The sequence below is a fragment of the Plectropomus leopardus genome, chromosome 16, assembly GCF_026936395.1.
Source record: "Plectropomus leopardus strain MGB_pleo_1.0 chromosome 16, ASM2693639v1, whole genome shotgun sequence".
Classification (NCBI taxonomy): Eukaryota; Metazoa; Chordata; class Actinopteri; order Perciformes; family Serranidae; genus Plectropomus; species Plectropomus leopardus.
Window position 1 is genome coordinate 30,978,947 of NC_142191.1, and position 20,547 is coordinate 30,999,493.

General features: G+C 39.5%; 1 protein-coding gene across 2 annotated transcripts in view; it reads right to left on the reverse strand.

The window, feature by feature from the left end:
- lrfn2b (leucine rich repeat and fibronectin type III domain containing 2b) overlaps positions 1-20,547 on the reverse strand; it is a 196,932-nt gene that overhangs the window by 30,818 nt on the left and 145,567 nt on the right. Inside the window, exon 1 of one of the 2 annotated variants that reach the window (XM_042503639.2) lies at positions 5,475-5,525. The exons of the other annotated variant lie outside the window; for it this stretch is intronic. Coding sequence (XP_042359573.2) covers positions 5,475-5,480 — 6 coding nt within the window. The 5' untranslated portion in view covers positions 5,481-5,525. Of the gene's footprint in view, positions 1-5,474; positions 5,526-20,547 lie in introns of those variants that run through there. 2 annotated transcript variants of the gene reach the window in all.

Genomic DNA, 20,547 nt, shown 5'->3' on the forward strand with positions numbered 1-20,547 from the left:
AACTAATAAAGTGTCCAAGGAGTGCGAATATTTGAGCCTCAGTTATGTTCCACTTTAGTTACTTACATAAGCTTAAAATGTTTATGAGTGTATACAATACTGTATACAATACTACAATACTTAATATTTGATCAAATCTGGTCAAACCCCAGACCTAGTCTACATTGAAGTTTCCTTTTGACTGAAGAAGGTCTGACATGAAAGAATTGTCTGCATTAAAATTGTCTGTATTAATAAGTTGTCATAAGTTGTCAAGTGATTAAGCCAGTTCCATTAGATCAAACAGCACATTTCTCCTCTCAACATTCATAGGCATCAGATCATGGGGGGAAATCAGCTTTTAAGAACTGAAGTGCTTCATATGCCATATGTAAGTTGTGGGCATGTTGAGTTAATGACTCAACTTGCCCTGGGCACGGTGGTTCTCCTTAGCCAGCCACTATGTTAGCCTGTTAATGATCAGATCTATCCTGGAGTTTCCACTGCTGCTGAATGAAAGAGTTTAAGTGTCACTTGATTAATGCTGTTACTGTGCCTTTTCCACTAATGAAGATTAAAACGCTGCACCTTATGGCATAATAACAGTCATTAAACCCTAAATACTGCATTAAATATCTGCTTATGTTCTGCAGTGAAACAACATGAAAGCTACTGTATTAAAGAGGCTATATGACCCTTATATGCTACACTTTGCGTTCCTTCTATATATTCCACTGTGGGGAGGATCTGGCCGGGGAGGGCTTCAGCTCAGATGTGACAATCAGACTTATCACGTCCACAGACATGAGATTTGGCTGTAATTCTGCGTGTTGAAACATTTGTCTGCAGGAGAGCTGCTAGAGAAGTAGGATCAGGGCCTTGATATTTAATCTAATCTCCGAGACATGGCAGACTAGCTCCTATTAGCATTCTGCCTCTGCCGGGGTTTTGTGAACAGCTCTAAGTAGCTTTTGGGCAGAAATCTGCCTATCGTCTTCGGAAGGCTGCTGAGTCTGCAAGATGTTACATTGAGTTTGCACTTTAGTGGATGAATGCAGAGTGCAGAGCTTAATAGAGTCAGTTAAAGTGTTAGCCCGGGAAGGTGTGACCTTTGGAGAAGGAGCTGTAGTTTGGCAGCTGCAGGCTGAGGTTTAGAGAAGAGACTGAAAAGAATGGAAAGAATGGCGAGTCTGCTGGGTTTGTGGAACCTGTTTTTTTCTGTGAAGGCAATCTCAGAGCCCACTGGCTATCGGTCTGACAGCAATAGGCCTTTGGGGGAAATGGCCAACATTTCGGAAGATCCTCTAACACATATCTGGGCTCAGACTTCCTCTTTTGTGTGCTGGTCATTTCCTCTAATCTTTATAAACAGATATCTGCATTTGATGGCAGATAAATTAGAATTTTATGAATAATGGCACTGTCCTTGCCGCAGCAGCCACGGGTTCGAGTCCAGCTCATGGCCCTTTGCTGCATGTCATCCCCTCTCTCTCCCCCTTTCACACTGTTGATCTGTCCTATCTAATAAAGGCAAAAATGCCAAAAAAATAATCTTAAAAAAATATATATATTTATCATCATTATTAATATAGTATTAAAGTAGACTAGCACCAGGGGTCTGTTCTGTTAATTCTTCAGTATTATTATACCTATACTGTCAAAATGGAAGCAAAAATACCCTTGTCCAATCCAGTGTCCAAACTAAAATCAATGTATTAACAAAATAATGTTCAAAACGTGTTTTATTTTTAAAAATATTTTGACCTTGACCTTGACCTAAATGCTTTTTCTTGAATTCTGGTGATCTCAAAAGTGTCACCAAATGAACAGGCATCCCCAATTTATTTGGAAAGGACGTCACAATTGTTTTTCTACATTGTTTGGATCTAAAATTAAACATTTTTGAACATCAGATGGCGAGGACTGGTGGCCATCTTGGACTTGACCTCTCACTGTCCCCAGAGGTCAAATCTGACTTCCCTCCACATCTGAAAATAAACATTATGGTATGGCCTAACTATGTTAGAAATGTCACGCTTTTCTCAAAAAGTGCACAATTTTCACAATTTTGGGAGCTTATCAGCTGTACTGATAGCCACACAGACTATTTATCTGCTGCTCAAGTGTCATTGGTCACTACAACACTGACTACAAACAGACAGTGAATGTAAACCAAAATGCTTCAAACACCAAAAAATTTCCTAAAGCTTTGGCCAAAAACATGTTTTGTGACGTCACAATGACTTCAACCTTTGACTTTTGGTCACTAAATTCTAATCAGGTTATTCTTGAGTCCAAGTGAATGTTTGTGCTAAATTTAAATAAAAACCTCTCGAGGTGTTCTTGAGATATTGTGTGAATGAGACAGTTCCAAGGTCATAGTGACCTTGACATTTGGCTACCAAATTTTAATCAGGCAATTCTTGAGTCCAAGCAACATTTGTGCCAAATTATAAGAACTTCCCTCAAGGCAAGCTTGAAATATCACATTCACAACAATGACAAAGTCAAGGTCCCAGTGACCTTGACCTTTGACCTATGATCATTAAAATCTAATACATACATCATTGAGTCCAAGTGGACGTTTGTGCCAAAGAGAAATTCCCTCTAGACATTCTTGAAATATCACGTTCACAAGAATAGGACATACGTGCGTATGGACAACCTGAAAACAAAATGCCTCTGGTCACAGCTATTTCCTGCACAAAGGCATAAAAAAATATGACTCTCAAGGTGCATTTCAGTGAGAAAAATCCAAGAGTTTAACATTCTGCTATGTGTGCCATTGAGAGTGAACTATAGATGGCAATAACAAAACTGACTTGATGACTTGATAAAAAATATTCAGCATTTTTGATTTCAGTTCAATGCCACGTTTTAGGATAATGTTAGATGAAAGGATTTCTGGAACAACTTCATCTGCGTCCAAGGAGCATGGTGACGGGAAAACATCTGAACAGGGCCCGAGTACAAAGAAAATTATTATATTGTGAGACCAACTAGTTGGATGGCCCTGATAAAAGGCCATTTAGGCCAAGCTAGTGTCCCTGAAGTTTTGAGCCCTTGGTTGAAATCAGGAACAGTGGTCTTGTGTTTTGTCTCCAGCTTGCACCTGGGTCCCTAACTGCACGTAGTAACAGAAATACCAAGCTAGCGTGGTTTAATTATCAAGCAGACACTTGTGTTTGTATGTTGAGAAACTTAGAAATAGAAATTTCTACTTCCACATCCAAAAAAAATCCTCCCACTTTGGGACTCTGTATTGTCTTAATACATCTAATTGCTAATCGCTGATTGCTTATCTAATTGCAGATGTCTGTGTTTACACACATAATTGTGTCAATCACAACCTGACACACACATGCTCAACCCCCACAAGCTTTCACGCTGTTTCAGAGACATAAGCACTATACTTTGGAATGTGTCTCTTTCTGCTGCAGGGCCATTTCAACTTCTCCCGCACAGCTGCGAGTATTTTTCTAGTTACACCGATCTCATTTATCAAAAGTGACAGGGAGGCGTTTTCATAAGAGCCACTCAGGGTAAAGATCAGCTTATTCAGCTAACTAACAGAAGGAGTATAAAGAAAACAGCCCTGTCGCTCTCTGGTTAATAGTTCAGATGTGGCTCAGCGTCTGCCCAGCTCCACTTAATGCCTGCCTCTCTCTCTCTCTGCCTGTCTCTCTCGCTCTTAGACAGGTCTCAACCCCGCTTCCAGGAGGCTCTGTTCAAAAGATTAATAATTTCTGTTGGAAGTAGAAGTGACATCATGAAATTGCTTTTCTATTGTCTGGCTAATTAACCTTCTTGCTCAGTGCCCTGAATAGTCTCTGAGATTCCTCTTTAGTGTGACAGCAATACTATGGAACTGCTGCGCTTTGCTTCCACAGAACAGACACCAGCACTGGAACAAAGCAACTTTCCCTTTGACAAAGCGGCGGGGCTGCAAGGCGCCCTTTTGGGTACAAATTCTTCCCAGATACAAATTGGGGATGGAGGCTTAGCGATGGCATTTTACATTTTAGGCATTTTGCTGACAATCACACAAAGAAACTTCAACAAGTAGGACTGCGAGGGAAACTTTAAAGCCTGGACTGGAAGCATCAGTGGAGTGTTATGTTCAAACTTAAATTATCAGTTTATGAACTATTCACTTATGGGCAAAAGCATGTTTCATGAGATCATGGTGACCACGAAAATTGAATCAGTTCAATCTTGAGTCCAAGTGCATGTTTGTGCCAAATTTGAAGAAAATCTCAAGGTCATGGTGACCTTGACATTTGGCCACCAAAATCTGATCAGTTCAATCTTGAGTACAAGCAAATATCTGTGCCAAATTTTAAGAAATTCCCTCAAGGCAACCTTGAAATATCACATTCACAAGAATGACACAGACAAGGTCAGTACATCACTGAGACCAAGTGGACGTTTGTGCCAAATTTAGAGAGATTCCCTCTAGGCACTTATGAGATATCATGTTCACAAGAATAGGATGCATGGACAACCTGAAAACATAACCCCTTTGGCCACAGATATTGCTGGAGCAGAGGCATAAAAAACTATAACTCAAAAGGAGCATTTCAGTAGAATATGAACAGGACTTTTTGCTAAAGAAATTAATTATACAACTTAACCCTTTGAAATCAGAGCAAAATAGCTTGGCTTCATTCAAAAACAAGAAATGGCCCACAGTTAGCAAGAAATTACTAAAAAGTTCTAAGAAAATTAAGTGAAAAATTAACAAAAAGATAAAGAAAAAAGTAAAAAAAACAAAAACAAACAAGAAAATGACTTGGAAAAAAGTGCAAAAATAATAATAAAATAAAATATTTGTTTTATCTCTGCCATAACTTCAAATATATAATTATAATGATTAGAACAATACTTTTTTTTTTTTTTTTAATTTTCCCTATTCTTTTTTTGGGGTGGATCATTTTCAACTTTTACACATTTCTTGCTTTTCTCCAATGTTTCTGAAAGAACTTAAACAAAATTGCTCACATTTCAGAAGTTTAAATCATTGTAAAAGGCGTCTGAATGCAGCACTAGAAAATGCCGTCGATCCAGGTTTTGAAGGGTTAAAGAAATGAGGAGCGACGAGCAACTACTGCATGACCATCAAAAGCTGAGACTTCTGTCAGTTGTGCAAAAAAAAAAAAAAATCTGACTCAATACCTCCTAATTAAATTGTAATAGTTCATCATAAAGACACATGGAAGTATTTACATGATATATTGACACAATAACATATTTTGTCAAAGACAGTATGTGGAGGCTTTCCCAAGTCCAGCAGGAGTCTCCATATGTATTATTGATAAAGGTATCACATGTGCAAATGTGGTATCAAATACCGATAAAGAGGAACAAAAGTCAAAACACCTTTTCCGAAAGCAGCAGCCAGCTCATATCTGAAGATATGAAAGAGTCTCCCCTGCTCCTGTGATGCAGCAGCAGCCCCGACACTCCCTCTCTGCACTATAGATCACATCACTGACCTTCATGCTCAGGCCTCTCCAGGGACAATGTTGAGAGAGATAACAGGCTCCAACGAGAGGAGTCTCCTCAAATGCCAGGGCAGCTGAGTGAAGGGCAACACACACCATGGTGTGCTCAGTGGCTCGGCTGCTCCCTCTCTGTGCGTGTTGTACGTGAGGTCAGCTGATGTATATAGGAGCATGTACAAGTGAACATATTTTTTAAAAGGCAACAAGTAGAAAAACAGAGCCTGTACAACCCTTTCTTGGGGTTGCTACTGTAGAAATGATAGATATAACTTTTGGTGAGTAAGCTAGTTAGTCTCATAGACTGTCCAGTGGCTAATCATAGTGGTTAAAATACCAAAAATCAGTTCTTTTCAAAACAATTTGCCTTCAGTTAAGCAAATACTGCTTTGTTTTTGTTTTTTTTCAACAGATACAGCACAGCATTTTCTAAAATGTCCTTGCAGAGCTTTGGTACCTGTGACTCTATCCACAATTAGACTAACAACCAAACTAAGCCAAAATGTACTTCAATGTTTATCATGGTGGTTAAAAGTAATATTCCATCAAGGCCAAAAATTTGAACACTTGGAATATACCCCGAGGACTTTATCAGGACAAGGAGGCAAATGAAAATGATTGATTTTGGACCTCTCCATGCAAGAAGAATAATGCACAATCTTGGAAACATTTAGAACCACAATCACTGGGTTCATGAAAAAAAGAGCTGATGACATGTCTTGGGCTGGAGAGGCGAACATATATTGTTAAAGGTAAGCAGAAAGAGTTTGCTTGTATTTCGAACTTATTCATATCCTCACAGTAATGAAAATTTGACGAACAAGGTCACAGTTATCTTGTCCTTTGACCAAAAAAGTCTGATCAGTTCATTATTGAGCTCAAGTGGATGTTGGTGCCAAATTTGAACAAAATCCCCCTTGTCCTTTTTTAAATTAGCGCGTTCACAAGAACAAGACAAACACAATTATAGAGGTCTTGATCTTGATTTTAGGAAATTCCTTCCAGGCATTCTAGAGATGTAATCTTAACAAGACAAAGACAAACAAGATCACAGTGATCTTGACTTTTGACCACCGAAATCTTATCGGTTCATCCTTGACTCAAAGTTTATCTTTGTGCCAAATTTAAGCAATTTTTCACAAGGAATTCTTGATATATCACATTTACAAGAATGACACAGATGAGGTTACAGTGATCTTGACCTTTGACCACCGGTATCTAACTAGCTCATTCTTGAGTCCAAGTGGATGTTTGTGCCAAATTTGAGGAAACCTTTATCTAGGCTTTCGTTTGATAATACGTTCATAAAAAGTTTACGAACGAGGTCACGGTGACCTTGATCTTTGACCATCAAATATCATAAAAAAAAGAATATTTTGCATGTATTATCATTTCACATTAAAATGTGGCTGTTAGCATCAGCTATTTGGTAGAATGAAAAAAAAAAGAAAAAAAAAAACTTGAACTATAAAGTCAGTTTTGATCATTGGACCAAGCCATAATATCCAGTTGTTCTTTGGAAGTTGTCCTTGAGCAACACACTTCACTCCCCCTGCTATTGCTCATTCATCGGGAGTAACTCTGGATAAGAACAGCAGCTAAATGTCAAAACTGTAAAATGTAAATTACAAGTTCAATAAGGCTTCAGGACATTCAAGGACACAACAAGCTTTGTCTCCGCGGCATGGCCCGAATACGTATTACTGTACACAAGGCACCCTCTGGTCCCTGAGTTTATGAGCAGAGTGCAGTGTTGAAGACACACACACACACACACACACACACACACACACACACACACACACACACACACACACACGCACACGCACACACACGCACACACACACACACACACACACAATGCACACACCCCTATGTACACACACAAAACACAAACTTCAGCTGCGCTCTGCACATCATCTTACTTTGATATTGTGTACTCTCACCTGCTTCTGATTATTTATGATGTGCCCCGCATTGCTCTGCTGTCGAGAGGGACTTGCTTGCTTTTCAACCTATAAGCGAGTCATAACACACATACATTATGCATGCAGCACAGCTCGTACATCTCAGCTCCCGGACTCCGAGCCCAATCACATGAGGAGCCAGAGAGAGCGAGAGCGAGAGAGAGAGAGAGAGAGAGAGAGAGAGAGAGAGAGAGAGAGAGAGAGAGAGAGAGAGAGAGAGAGAGAGAGAGAGAGAGAGAGGGTGGGGGTGGGGGGGCGGGGGCTGTGTTTGTGAAATTATCTTCTAAACATGAGGCAGTAAGCTATAGTTAACCCATCTGCCTGCCAGCATCACTCCCTTCCTTCTCTCCTCTGCTGTCCACAGAGTCAAACAACGAAAGCTTTTAATCATAGGATGAAAAATTGGGTTTCAACCCTTCTTTTTGAACGTTTTCTCTAATGTTTCAGCAAACCGTCAGACATAATTACTGATCTTCAGACATCAATTCAGTTTCCGATATCATGAACCTCAACAGCAGAAGTTCATCTGTTACATTTCAGTTCACCAGCCAACTCAGATTTACTTCCAGCTGCTAACAAAAATCGGAGGAGAAACGCTCACTCCATTAGTTTCAACGTAAACATCTACAAATACAAGTTAAGCCACTATTATGCAAAGCGAAAGCCATTTAGCAACAACATCAAGAAACGCTGCTAACTTCTCCAGGCTCAAACTCATCTGAGACGACGATGACCACTATGAATGTTGAAAGGTACATACAGGTTTTGGAGCAACATCTGCTGCCATCCAGATGTCTTTTTCAGTGACGTCACTGCTTATTCCAGCAAAACAGTGAGACACATTCTGCACATTTTCCAATAGCATGGCTTTAGGGTAAAAGAGTGCAGATACCAGACTGTCCTGCCTGCAGTCCAGACCTACCTCCTATTGAATATGAGTGGAATTTTTGATGAAGTATGATAGGTATATGAATTTATTGTGAACATGGCCAAAAATGCACTCAAATTGTACATTCAAGTCCAAATGGTGGACTTGCTGTTGCTTACTTTTTGTACATCTTGGGATGTTACATGTGTCTGGCAATCTCTGTCCATATAGGCGTAACCAGCTTAATTTTTTTTTGTTGGGGGGTCCCTATTGAGGTATTTTTTCTCCACTTCTGATAAGTCTGAAATGAGTGGCACATTATGAAGTGCAAAATAGATCAATGGAGGCTCTGGACTGTTAAGCAACTTAAGCCACATATCAAGCAAGAGTGTAAAAGAATTTCACTACAAAACTTTGACAATTAGTGATCTCAGTTCCCAAAAGCTTACTAAGTGCTGTTAAAAGATAAGGTTATGTAATACAATGATAAACATCAGTATATATTTACAAAAACAGTAAAGTTTATCAGTTTGAATATTCTTTATCTTGTCTCTGTACTGTAATCAACTGAATATACAGTAGGTCTTAAGGGGTTTGTAAATCATTGCATTCTATCTTTATGTACGTTTACAGTGTCCCAACTTACTTTGAAATTGAGACTTTATGTGTGCATAACAATAACAAGCCTATTACTGCTTTATGCCAAATACATCTTTTACAAAAGTATCAGAGAATGTGTAATATTAGACCAAACAAATAATGTGTAAGAATTTTGAAAAGATGCACAGTTTCCCTCTAAGATTCATACAGACAACGAAATTGTGTGCGTAAGATTGTAAAGTTTTTGACAGGTGAATTAATGAAGCAAATATGCCAATCAAAACTGAAATCAATAAAATATGACAGAGCTCATCTTAGTCAAGTGTGTTTAGCAGCTTGGATAAAGTTTCATTTTTAAAAATAAAATAACAGAGTAAGGTGAAATAAAATGTGAAATTCATGTAGCTAGTTTTATAACACAATTTCAAAGGGCAGAGCCATGCTGTACGGTAAAAGCTGTTAAATTGTGAATTGCAGAAAAACATTTAGTTTTTATTGCAGGACACCTTCAGCTTTACCTGCAACATGTCACTTAAATTATTACAAACTGACCAGAAGGAGACACAAAAAGACCACAAGTAGATGCAAAGCAACTGAAAAGAGAAACATAATAACAACAGAGACAAAAAAACAACCAAAAATGATGAAAAAGGACCTCAAAGAAACACAAAACAACCACTAAGAGACACAAAGTGACCTCAAAGAGACATAAAACACCACAGACACAATATGACCAAAAACAGAAAACCACTAAAAAACACAAAGCCAAAAAGGGAAAAAACATGACTAAAAAAGGCACAAATACAAAAAGGCAAAGAACAACTGAAAAGAGACATAAACAACTACAGAGGGGCAGAAAATGACCAAAAAATGACACAAAATTACCACAGAAGACACAAAATGACTCAAATTAAAAAAAAAAAAAAAGCTTAGTTCCCCTTTTAGAGTTATTCAGAAAACTAGATGTGCGTAAGATTGGAAAGTTTTTGACAAGTGAAGCCCATGAAGCAAATAAAATATGACAAAGCTCATCTTGGTCAAAGGTCTTTAACAGCTTGCATAAAGTAAATTTTCTTTAATAAAAAAAACTGGTTAGGGTGAAATAAAGTGAGAAATTAATGTAGCTAGTGTTATAGCTCAATTACAAAGGGCATAGCCTTATAGTCAATGTTGTATAATTGTGAATTACACAAAATTGTTGTTTTTTACTGAAGAAAACCCTCCTGGACTATTTACAGTATGCTGCTGTGATGTAATCACTGGAGGACCATTTTTAATTCCGCTGTTTGTCTCTCAACTTGAGATCAGGACTACTACTTCACTATCACTCCACTCCACTCTGCCACTGAATATAGAAACACTGAGTACCACATGTCACGCGTGGATCATCCCACACGCGCGATTACTGTGTTATAGGTCAACCAATTGTTCGTGGTCCACTGAATGAGCTGCCACCGCCTTGTGCTCTTTGACAAGACACAGAGAGCTTCAGAAATAAACTGCCCCGTCGTGTTCTCTCTATATCGCTGAGCCTTTCTGGATTTCCAACTTCACTCTTATCTGTGCGCGTCAGACACGTCCCACATCCTCCCACACAAAAGCCTGGCAGGCACGCACCAACACGCAGTATTCTCACTTACACTCGGGCACAGTTGGAGAGGATCACATTCCTTTTTTTTTAATGCACGATGATTTGCCGAGTGAGAATGACAACACCCTGTTTCACACACACTGAAGCCAAGAAGCAGAATGCGGAGGGAACACACTGGCTCGCTTGGCAGGCTGATGACTACAATGCCCATATGGAAGCCGCCATTGGCTAAGGTGCAAACAGCAGTGACCTCTTGTTGAAAATAGGACTGGACTTTTGCAACTTTGCCAGTGTTAGGCCGAGGTAGGAGAGAAAACAAAAACATGCTTTATATTTTAAAAAGCATCACTGTGTTCCATTTCAAAACGGAGTACATCTCAAGAGTGACCTCTCCAACACCTAAATTGCTCATTGAGTGACAAAGTTAAGTAGAGCTGAAAAAAAAGACCTGGAGGTGCTGTGATAGAGAAAAGAGAGTTTATCAGACCTCTGTTACTCGCTTCTTATCGCTGCTACAGACTGAGGCTCCAGGCTATATCAACGGCTACTAGCGTAACACATTCCCCAACTGAACTATCAAAGGTCTGGTTGCATAGTGGGCAATGAAGGCCTATAATTTGACAAGCCTACTCTTTATTCTTTACTTTGTTTATTTTCAAACAGCATAATTATTGGCTGTAATGAAACATACAGTGTGCAAGAACAGATTCAAAGTGGTCAATACTGTTTTGGTTTTGTTTTTTTGCACGGCCCAAACGGAAGACAATCAGTGGAGGTTCAGAAATGAAACATACAACTTAGAGTCATTTTCTATGTCCATTTCAAATGGTTTTCACCATGGCTAGTCCAAATTGTCCAATAGAAGTGAATGTGAGCATAGATTAAGACTGATTCTTTCGCACCATAGTCACAGCAGTAAATACTGGACCCATTTTTCCTACATGGATGGATTACCTAGCAGGCCTACCAAACACAGGCCCCAGGGCCCAAAGTGTCTGGAGCTCCCTTTGGCCTTGCTGTGCAAAATGTCACTCAAATTAACACATACCGACCAAAAAGAGACACATGACCATGCCAAGCAACTGCAAAGGGACAAAAAATAACTACAAAGATACAAAATGACCCCAAAGAGACACAAAAAGGCACAAAACAGCTAAAAAATGAAAAAAAAAGACTACAGACACAAAATGACAAAAAAGACACAAAATGACAAAAAAGACACAAAATGACAAAAAAGACACAACCCCCCCAAAAAAACCCCACAATAACAATGACCTCAAAGAGGCACAAATTAAATACAAAAAGACACAAAACAACTCAAAACAGACAAAAATGACACAAAATGTCAGGAAAAGTCACAAAATGACCTCAAAGAGACAAACAATAACTACATCAAAAAAGAACAAAATCCACCAATAGATGTGCGTGCGTTTCCGGTACGATGTAGGCGAGGTGGTGATGCCTTTCACAGGCTTGTGCCTTGGGGCCATTGTCTCTAGATATGCCCATGGCCACATATCTTCCACACATACTGACACTAAATTGGCATTTTCAGACAGACAAATAAAAGAAAATGAATGTTGGAGAACTCTGTGTCAGCACTGGCAACAACTGACCTGATCTTGTGCTTGTTTGATTTCAGATATTGAGACAGCAAATAAAAACAAGAATTAATGAATCAAATAAGGATGAAACTTTAACCTTGTATTGTATGGTTTCAAAAATGCTTTCAGCCACGCTACATTAACAACACTTTGACGATCACAATAATTTCACAGCCCTGACAGGGTGACTTGCTTCTCTTTACAGTTTTCCTCGACGGGTTTTAAACCAGTGGCTCTCTCTCCTCTAAACAGGAGACTCCTCACCACCCAGGAGCGCAGAGATGAGAGGAAAAAGTGCAGAGAAAGACAAAACAGGCCTTTTGGAAAAAGCCAGTGATTACAGCACAGTGAGCAGAGATTGGTATGGAAGTCACGGTTGCGAAGATGATGATGATGGTGATGATGATGATGATGATGATGATTGCAGTCTTGCTGCTGCTGAGAAATCCATTCATCCTGTGCGGCTCTCACACACCGCTGAGCTATTTCAGAGCTCAGATTGTAGAAACACGGCAATCTCAGCACGGAAACAGGAAGAGGAGAAAAAAGCGCACAGTTTTGATCAAAGTGTCGATGTGCGGCTTTGAAACATAACGGCTAAACCCCTCTTGGGATTTATCATTATCACAGTTACTGGCAGATAGTCGTTAGCTCTGAGATGACAAACGTTGAGGAGGTAAATAAAAGCTGGTCTTTTCCTGTCAGCCTTTTAACTGAGGAAACTGTTATGTGTAGCATTGTAATTTAGGCCTTATATAACTTATTTCTTATATATTACTGCTTAATGCTTTAGCAGCCACACACAACCCCACGACCCCACACACACTGCAGCATGAAACTACAATGAGACATGACAGGAAGTGTTGTTGGCTGGTTTCCTGCAGCTCTCTCTGTGCTGTCAGTGAAACACGGGGAAGTCTTTCTGTACCAGGGAGACTGAGCTAACTTTGCTTGGGTTTTTTTTTTTTTTTTGTGAAATAACAGGAGGCCATGGGCCAGTCACATCAGCCCCAGATATTTTCTAGGATTTTAGGACATTTCTAGGATTTTAGCATATTTCTGGGATTTAGGAAGGTTCTATGATTGTATGACATTTTTTCGGATTTAGGATGATTTTATGATTTAAGAACGCTTTTAGGATTTTAGACCATTCCTGGAATTTAGGACGTTTCTAGGATTTAAGCACATTTGTAGGATTTTTCAAAGTTTCTAGGATTTTAGAACATTTCTGGGATTTAGGACTATTCTGTGAATTAGGACATTTCTAGGATTTTAGCGCATTTGTAGGATTTTGGAAATTTCTAGGATTTTAGAGCATTTCTTGGATTTTAGGACATTTCTAGGATTTTAGGACATTTCTAGGATTTTAGGACTTTTCTTGGATTTTAGGACATTTCTTGGATTTTAGGATATTTCTAGGATTTCAGGACATTTCTAAGATTTTGGGATGTTTGTAGGTGTAGCCCTGGCGTAAATTTAGGCATTAAAACAAATAGCTCCTAAAGTAGATGAAGATAACTCAGTAAGGTAATTAAACTCAAAGTAATTGAGTTTAATTAATAAAGAAAAATAGTTAACGGAGAGATTAAAATAATTTAGTCATAAATGAGGCAGGATGTAAATAGTTTAATAAGTAGTTAAAATAAACAGTTATGAACAACACTGAAGGCAAACTGTGGTGTGAACTAAGTAAAAAACGCATATTGTGCCTTTAGTTTCAGCTATTTTGTATGATTGGTTGCGGTTGTGTGCGAGTTTGTCTCTGCTAAAGTTAATTAATGTTGTGAGTCGTCGGTCAGAGGACGCCACTGCAGACCTGAAGACGCCATTGCTGATGGTAAAGGACTGTGCGCGTGTTTCCTGAAGAGGATTTCGCAGCCGCTGCGGTCTGGTTTCATCTGTCGGACCACGGACTGTTTCACCACGGCTGGAAACCACGGTTTCTCCAGGACTGACGCCGAACTATGAGTTAGACTTTCTGTGTTTCTGCTCGGTTGAAGATGAGGCTTCTGTAGGCAGCACCGCACCCCAGCGATACAGGCCTGCAACTTTTTTTGTTTTGTGTGTGCGTGTGAGTGTGTGTGTGTATGTGGGCCCACTGTAGTGTTTAAGTTCAATTATGCCTTTGATCTCAGCCTGCTATAGAGAAATAGTGGTAAAAAGGGGGAAAAGTTATTATTTTATTTCAGGTAGCCTAATTAATTGATTGCTTATTTGGGTAAAAATAATTTGGTTTAATATTATTTGGGAAAGTTTCAATTTATTATTTTAAAGGGATCTAATTTGTGTTTGTGTTATTTTAAAAGCGTAAATGTTATTTTTACATTTGAAACAAAAACAGTCAGTAAACTTGTATTCCCTGTCATTGCAACGAGTTGTCTGGGTCAGTTATTTCAAATACAGTCAATGTGAATAGATCTTCTAAGTTTTTTTTGTCAACAAGCTTTTTTGATGCTGTTTTATGCACTCTGGCACCTCATGTATACTAAAAGTACAAAAACAATTCCCACTGTGAATCACTTTATTTTTTATTGTGAATCAGAAAATGGTTGGGGGGCCACCTGGCACCCTATCAGGGACCGTAAATTGAGCATCACTGTTCTCGATGACTGCGAAATGAATGCAGTCATCCATGGGAATGCAGTCTTTTTTTTTTTTTTTGACCGTAAACGTGCACAGCTGCTGACCCACTTTACTGTTTGTTGACTTGGTTAAGGTGCTTCACGGGACATTCAAGGAGGGTATTGTTGGTCCGGATTGTGGAAAAAGAAAGGGATTAATTACCTTATTAAAACGTATCGACAGAACACAGGGTGATCTTGAAGTAATGAGAGCAATTAAAGCACAATGAAATATGAAGGGGGGGGGAGCGGGGGTTCTGTTCTGTACTTTTCTCAGTCAATACAAGTCTCATAAATTGCTCTTTTTTCCTGAGGGGAGAACCATGGCCTCTCTGAATGCTGTTTGCATCAGTGGCAGGGGCAACAGAGAGAAATTCAAAGAGGCATAAATTGTCTGGAGCATACACTGTTCCTCCGTAAACACTCTGCAGATAATTTATGTGCCGCTTTCCAATGTCAGATAAGTCATTGGTGTAATGAAAAGCTGTGTGTGTGTGTGTGTGTGTGTGTGTGTGTGTGTGTGTGTGTGTGTGTGTGTGTGTGTGTGTGTGTGGCCGGTGGGGATCGTTAGCCATGGAAGCGTTGGCTGCATGGGGATAAGACGCCATGGTATTGTTCATTTCCAACCTCCACTCGTAATGATGCAGACATGTTCAGGGCTGAGATGCAGTGCTATAAAGCAGAGTGAGGGGCTACAGATGCACACAGTGAAGTAGGAAAACACGCTGCCACCGTTTACTGTTTCCACATACACTCCCACCCAGAGCTTTTTAAATCAGCAGTGAAAGGAAGCAAGTTTGTATGTTGTTGGCCTCAACAGAAAAAAAGTGACAGAAAGACAACTCTATATTTACTACAGAAATGCAGATTTTGTTTTGAAGTATTCATCTACTACAAACAGTAACACCAGATAATCCATGGTTGCCTTACTTTTATAGCTGGCACATAGTTGTAATATACTGTGTCAACCAATTTTTTTCTTGAAAACAGTCTCCAATGTAATGGTCAAGGCCAGTTCTGGGCATGGGCACGCCTGACCTACCAACGCCAAACACAGGCATCTTTAGCCCTGAATAATTCTGAGTTTAGGTTGAATGCATTGCTTGGGAGAGGGATGTCTGGAGTGCTTTGCTCAGCTTGCTGCCCCCGCGACCAGGCCTCGGATAGGCGGACAACAATGGATGGATGGAATCCAAGTAACTTAAGCGGCTGCATAAATGTAGCAGTAAAAAGTACAATATTTATCCATGAAATGAAGAGGAGCAGAAGTGACCTAAAAAGGAAATACAGTACTTGAGAGGATTACTTTCTTAAATTCCAACACTGTTAACATACAACTTTAGTTAATTCATGTTTAATGAAAGCGTTTTCGAGGTAACCCCCCGTATTGACACTTCTCGAGGTACATATTTCAATTTCCCAAAGATTAAGATGAGTATTTGAGAATGTAAATAAGGTGCCAGAGTGCATAAAAAGCATCAAAGTAGAGCTTATTTATCATAATACAATCAATGTTTTCCTACGATTGACAGCATTTCGATTCACTTGTTATTATGCGCATTTTCAATTTGCTTTGTGAGCGGAGTATCATGGAGCAAATGTTTTTATGCTTGGCTGACAAGAAAAAGCTCAGCTGTCTTTTGTGTTAAGTGCTATCTAAAAAATATTAGCAAACTAACATGCTATTGTTCGCTGACATTTTGCTGACTTAGCTTCTCAGCTGCCTGAAGGACAGTTTGATAAATGAAGATCGAGTGCAAAAAAAGAAAAAGACAGAGATGTGTTTACAGACTGAAAAGTGTTAGCTTGGACAGCCTGCTAATACTCAGGCGATGAGCTGCTGGCTGCCTGCCGGACTTAATCAGCTGTGTGTGCTGAGCAGCTCCTGGCACCAGTTGTGTCAGACAGTGGAGGTGGACTGGGATCCAGTTCGAAGTGTTTCAGCGCTGGACTGCAAAATAATGTCCAGCAGCTGAGAAGATAGCAACAACATCAGTCAGCGGCCCCGTCTGTAGAGCGCATTAAACTCTTTCTTCCTGTTGACATTTAAATGGAATTTCAGCTTGCAGAACATTAAATGAAGCTATTAAATCTTTATGAAATTCAGCAGTGTTTGCTGACTCATGAAAGCACAGAGTTTATGTGTGCTCGTAGGAGGAACGCACACACAAACAGAATGACAGTGAAAGCCAAAATACAGTGATGTGTGGACAACTGGGAGATGAGGTTATTATCAGTGACGGTTTTTATTAAGCTACCTGTCTTAAACACACTGAGACGGATTCTCCCTCTGAGCTTGGCTTGCTGACCCTTTTATTACACACAGTGATCTGAAAGTGCTGCAGTGTGATGGAGGTTTTAAATGACATTTTAAATCTGATACTTTGTTGTGGCTCAATACACCTCCGAAGAGTGTGAACTACAGTATGGAACAATGCTAATCTCGCCCTTTTCAGGTAATACAGCCAACACATCTCCAGTCTCACACTGGAACTGGTGGATATAAGGTGCATTATACCTCCATCAGCAATCTGCACTTTTCGTAATAGACATTTATCTTTCAAATTCTAGTCCACCGCTGAAAAAATAACATTTACCTCCAGCTGCTGAACGCTCACTCCATTAGTCTACAATGCAATTGGAGTACTTGATAATTAATTTAAAACTTCAAGCCCTGTAAAATACTATCCCTGTGGGGACTTCGAACATATCTGGTTCAGTCATGTTCAGTCTATGTTAAGTCAACCCTTTGAAAACTGAGGAAACTGCTTTAATTTATTTCAAAAACATGGAGAGAAGGCAACAAGCAACTTTAGAAGACATGGCCCCAAAGTTAGCAAAAAAAAGTAAAAAGTTTTAACAAAATAACCTGAAAATATTCAATAAGTGAAGTAAGACAAAAAAGAAAAAAAATGCTGAAATAATAATTTTTAAAAAGTATTTAGTTTATTTTTTCTGTAAGATGATTTTAAACATGATATTATTATAATTATTAATAGTCTAGTTAATAGAGTTTATATGTATATATACATACATACATACACACACACACACACACACACACACACACACACACATATATATATATATATATTTACATTTTTCATTTTTTTCCATAGAAACTTCCTCTACTTTTTAAAACTATTTCTTAGGTAATTTTCTTGTTTGTGGGACATTTCTTGCTAAGTTGGCTTTTATTTCCCATGTTATCGAAAGAAATCAAACCAATTTGCTCAGGTTTCAAAGGGTAAAACAGCTTGTCAAATACGTCTGAACGCAGCACAAGAAACCTGATATTGATCCAGGTTTCAAAGCGTTGAAGTGAGCTTAAAAGGTAACGTTGGCGATTTTCAACCAGCTCTGTGTTATCACAGTGCAGACAGTTTGTGCAGATGAATGGTATTTGGCTGTCCTCTGTGCCTCAAGCATTAAGCGTCACTTTTTAGTGACTTTTTTGGATGAACAGAGAGCTTCGGGTGCTCTGCACACACTGTGAAGACACAGAGCTTGTTGAAAATAGATAAAGTTTCCCTTTAATAAAGAGTATAAGTTCAGTTGCATGGATATATAAAAAGAACTCGATACAGCATTGAAGGCCCCAGTCATGCCTAAGAAAGTTGCTCAATTGCCAATGAAGCCAAAAAGTTCAACTACCTGGGTATAAAATAACCTGGATCTTCTGATCATTGAGCTCATGGGCTGGCTAAATTTAGGTTTAGCCCTTCACTAACTTGAATGTAGATGAAATTATTTAATCCTGGAGCTCTTCAAGACTTGCAAATGTTATCGGACAGAATACATCAATCCTGACAGTGAAACGAGTCATTTCTTGGGGGTTGTCACTCAAAAGTGTGTATCTACTAATTTATGGACGTCTCTTTCGCATGTAACTCAATGGGTAAAAGTCTTTTTCAAACCCATGACATCCCATAAGGGACCCCACAGATTTAATTCCACAGTTTTGCCACTGTTCATGGATCAATCCTGATCGTAAAATGAGTCATTTTGTAGGCGGTGCAACACTAAAAAAAACTTTATCCATTAATTCACAGACATCGGTTTAACAACTAAAGTCAATGGGTTAAAGTTGTTTTTCGGGTCCCATAGCATCACATGACACATCCCAAAGATTTAATTCCAGTTTGGCCACTATGCTCATGGATGAATCCTGAAAGTGACATGAGTCATTTTGCAGGGGTTGTGACAATCAAAAAAAAAGTATCCACTAATTTACAGATGTCTCTTTCGCAACCAAAGTCAATCTGTAGGGTCTTTTTAGGCCCCATGACATCACCATGGACCCCAAAGATTTTATTCCATATATTGGTCACTATGTTCCTCTGGGATTGCAATGTAACAAAACAGGGCTGGATTCTTGCATTTACTTGTGAGTCTCATGGGATTCACAAGTAGTTGTCGCCTAAACTTACTAAACTAAAACCAACCTGCAAGGACAGATACACTTCATATTAGTTTGAGATTTGGTTGAATTGGCCCTTCAAGTTTGTACATTTTTCTGCATTAAAAATTCAAATATTCAATCTCTCCTAAACCACCATGGGACACTAACACTCTTCATTAAAATCCAGCTAACAGCCCAGCAGCCTGAGGCACGTTAAACTCCAGAACTGATCCAATGGGGGCAGCCGTGGAGCATTTGAGCTGGTTTAATATGCATTATTACTGCCCTTTCATGAATATTAAACTTACATAAACATGAAGGTGCTATTAGATGAATATACACAAGGTGGTTAGGTTGGACAAATCATACCATGAAACATTCAAGGACAAATCTATGTGGTCGAAACAATAACACTCTAAACTTGGCAAACACAAGCATAGCTGCAACTAAATGCTTATTTCAGTGCGTCACAGACGGAGAGCAAAAACGATGGCCAAATGAGTGCGTTCTATTTCTCCCACGACTGCTGGGCTTTACTGCGTCTCGCCTGTGCAGATCCATCCATCAGTTCTGGAGGCGACGGATTTCTAGTGCCGTCATGCTGAGGCAGCCTGCACGCAGGCCCCCAAATCCCTGTTTGTTTTCTCCAGGTGTCTCAGTGACACCACCCCCCCGCTCCCTGGCACAGAGTGACTCATAGTGCTTTGCCTGAGGACCAAATGCTGAAAAATAATGGCTCCCTATGCAATTATCAACAATTATCTTCAGCTTGTGTGCGTGCTGGTGGAGGCAGCTGCCACTGGGATCAGTCAGGTCTCTGCTGCTCAGCTGGCATTGTGCTCGCATGGATTTACAATGGAAGATTTGGAAAGCCAAAATGTTAGAGGCCTTAATTCACTGAGCATTGCAGGTCGGTGCTACCTGGGTAATTGGTGCTGACACAACAAGACAGTTACATGGAGCAGGACTAACAGGACAAACACAACAGCACCTCACACATGTAGTGAAGTGCACAGCTGCAGAGTAAGCATAAAAACACTACACGTACACCCTCACAGCTCAGGAAGGTTCACCATAAGGGTCATAATGGCATATTTTCATAGTTGGCCATCATCTCTATTAGTAGTAAGTACAACACTCTTCAACAAAACCACCTCCTGCAAAGGTGTTTCATACTGAAAGCCTTCGGGCAACTTTTAAGGCTGTGTAAGTCTGTCATGGAAGTGTTGAGTTTCTTTGGCCATGTTTGGTCAAAAAGGGCCTTACTAAAAACAGAAAAGTCATTCCTTTGTGTGTTTTTTTTTAAAAAAAAAATCTGCATTTGTACGATAACTTTGTGAAATGATACTAGTGTACACGGATCTGTAAAACTGACCGAAAAAAGCTGTAGTATGCGGGCCAGGCCAGTAGTTGG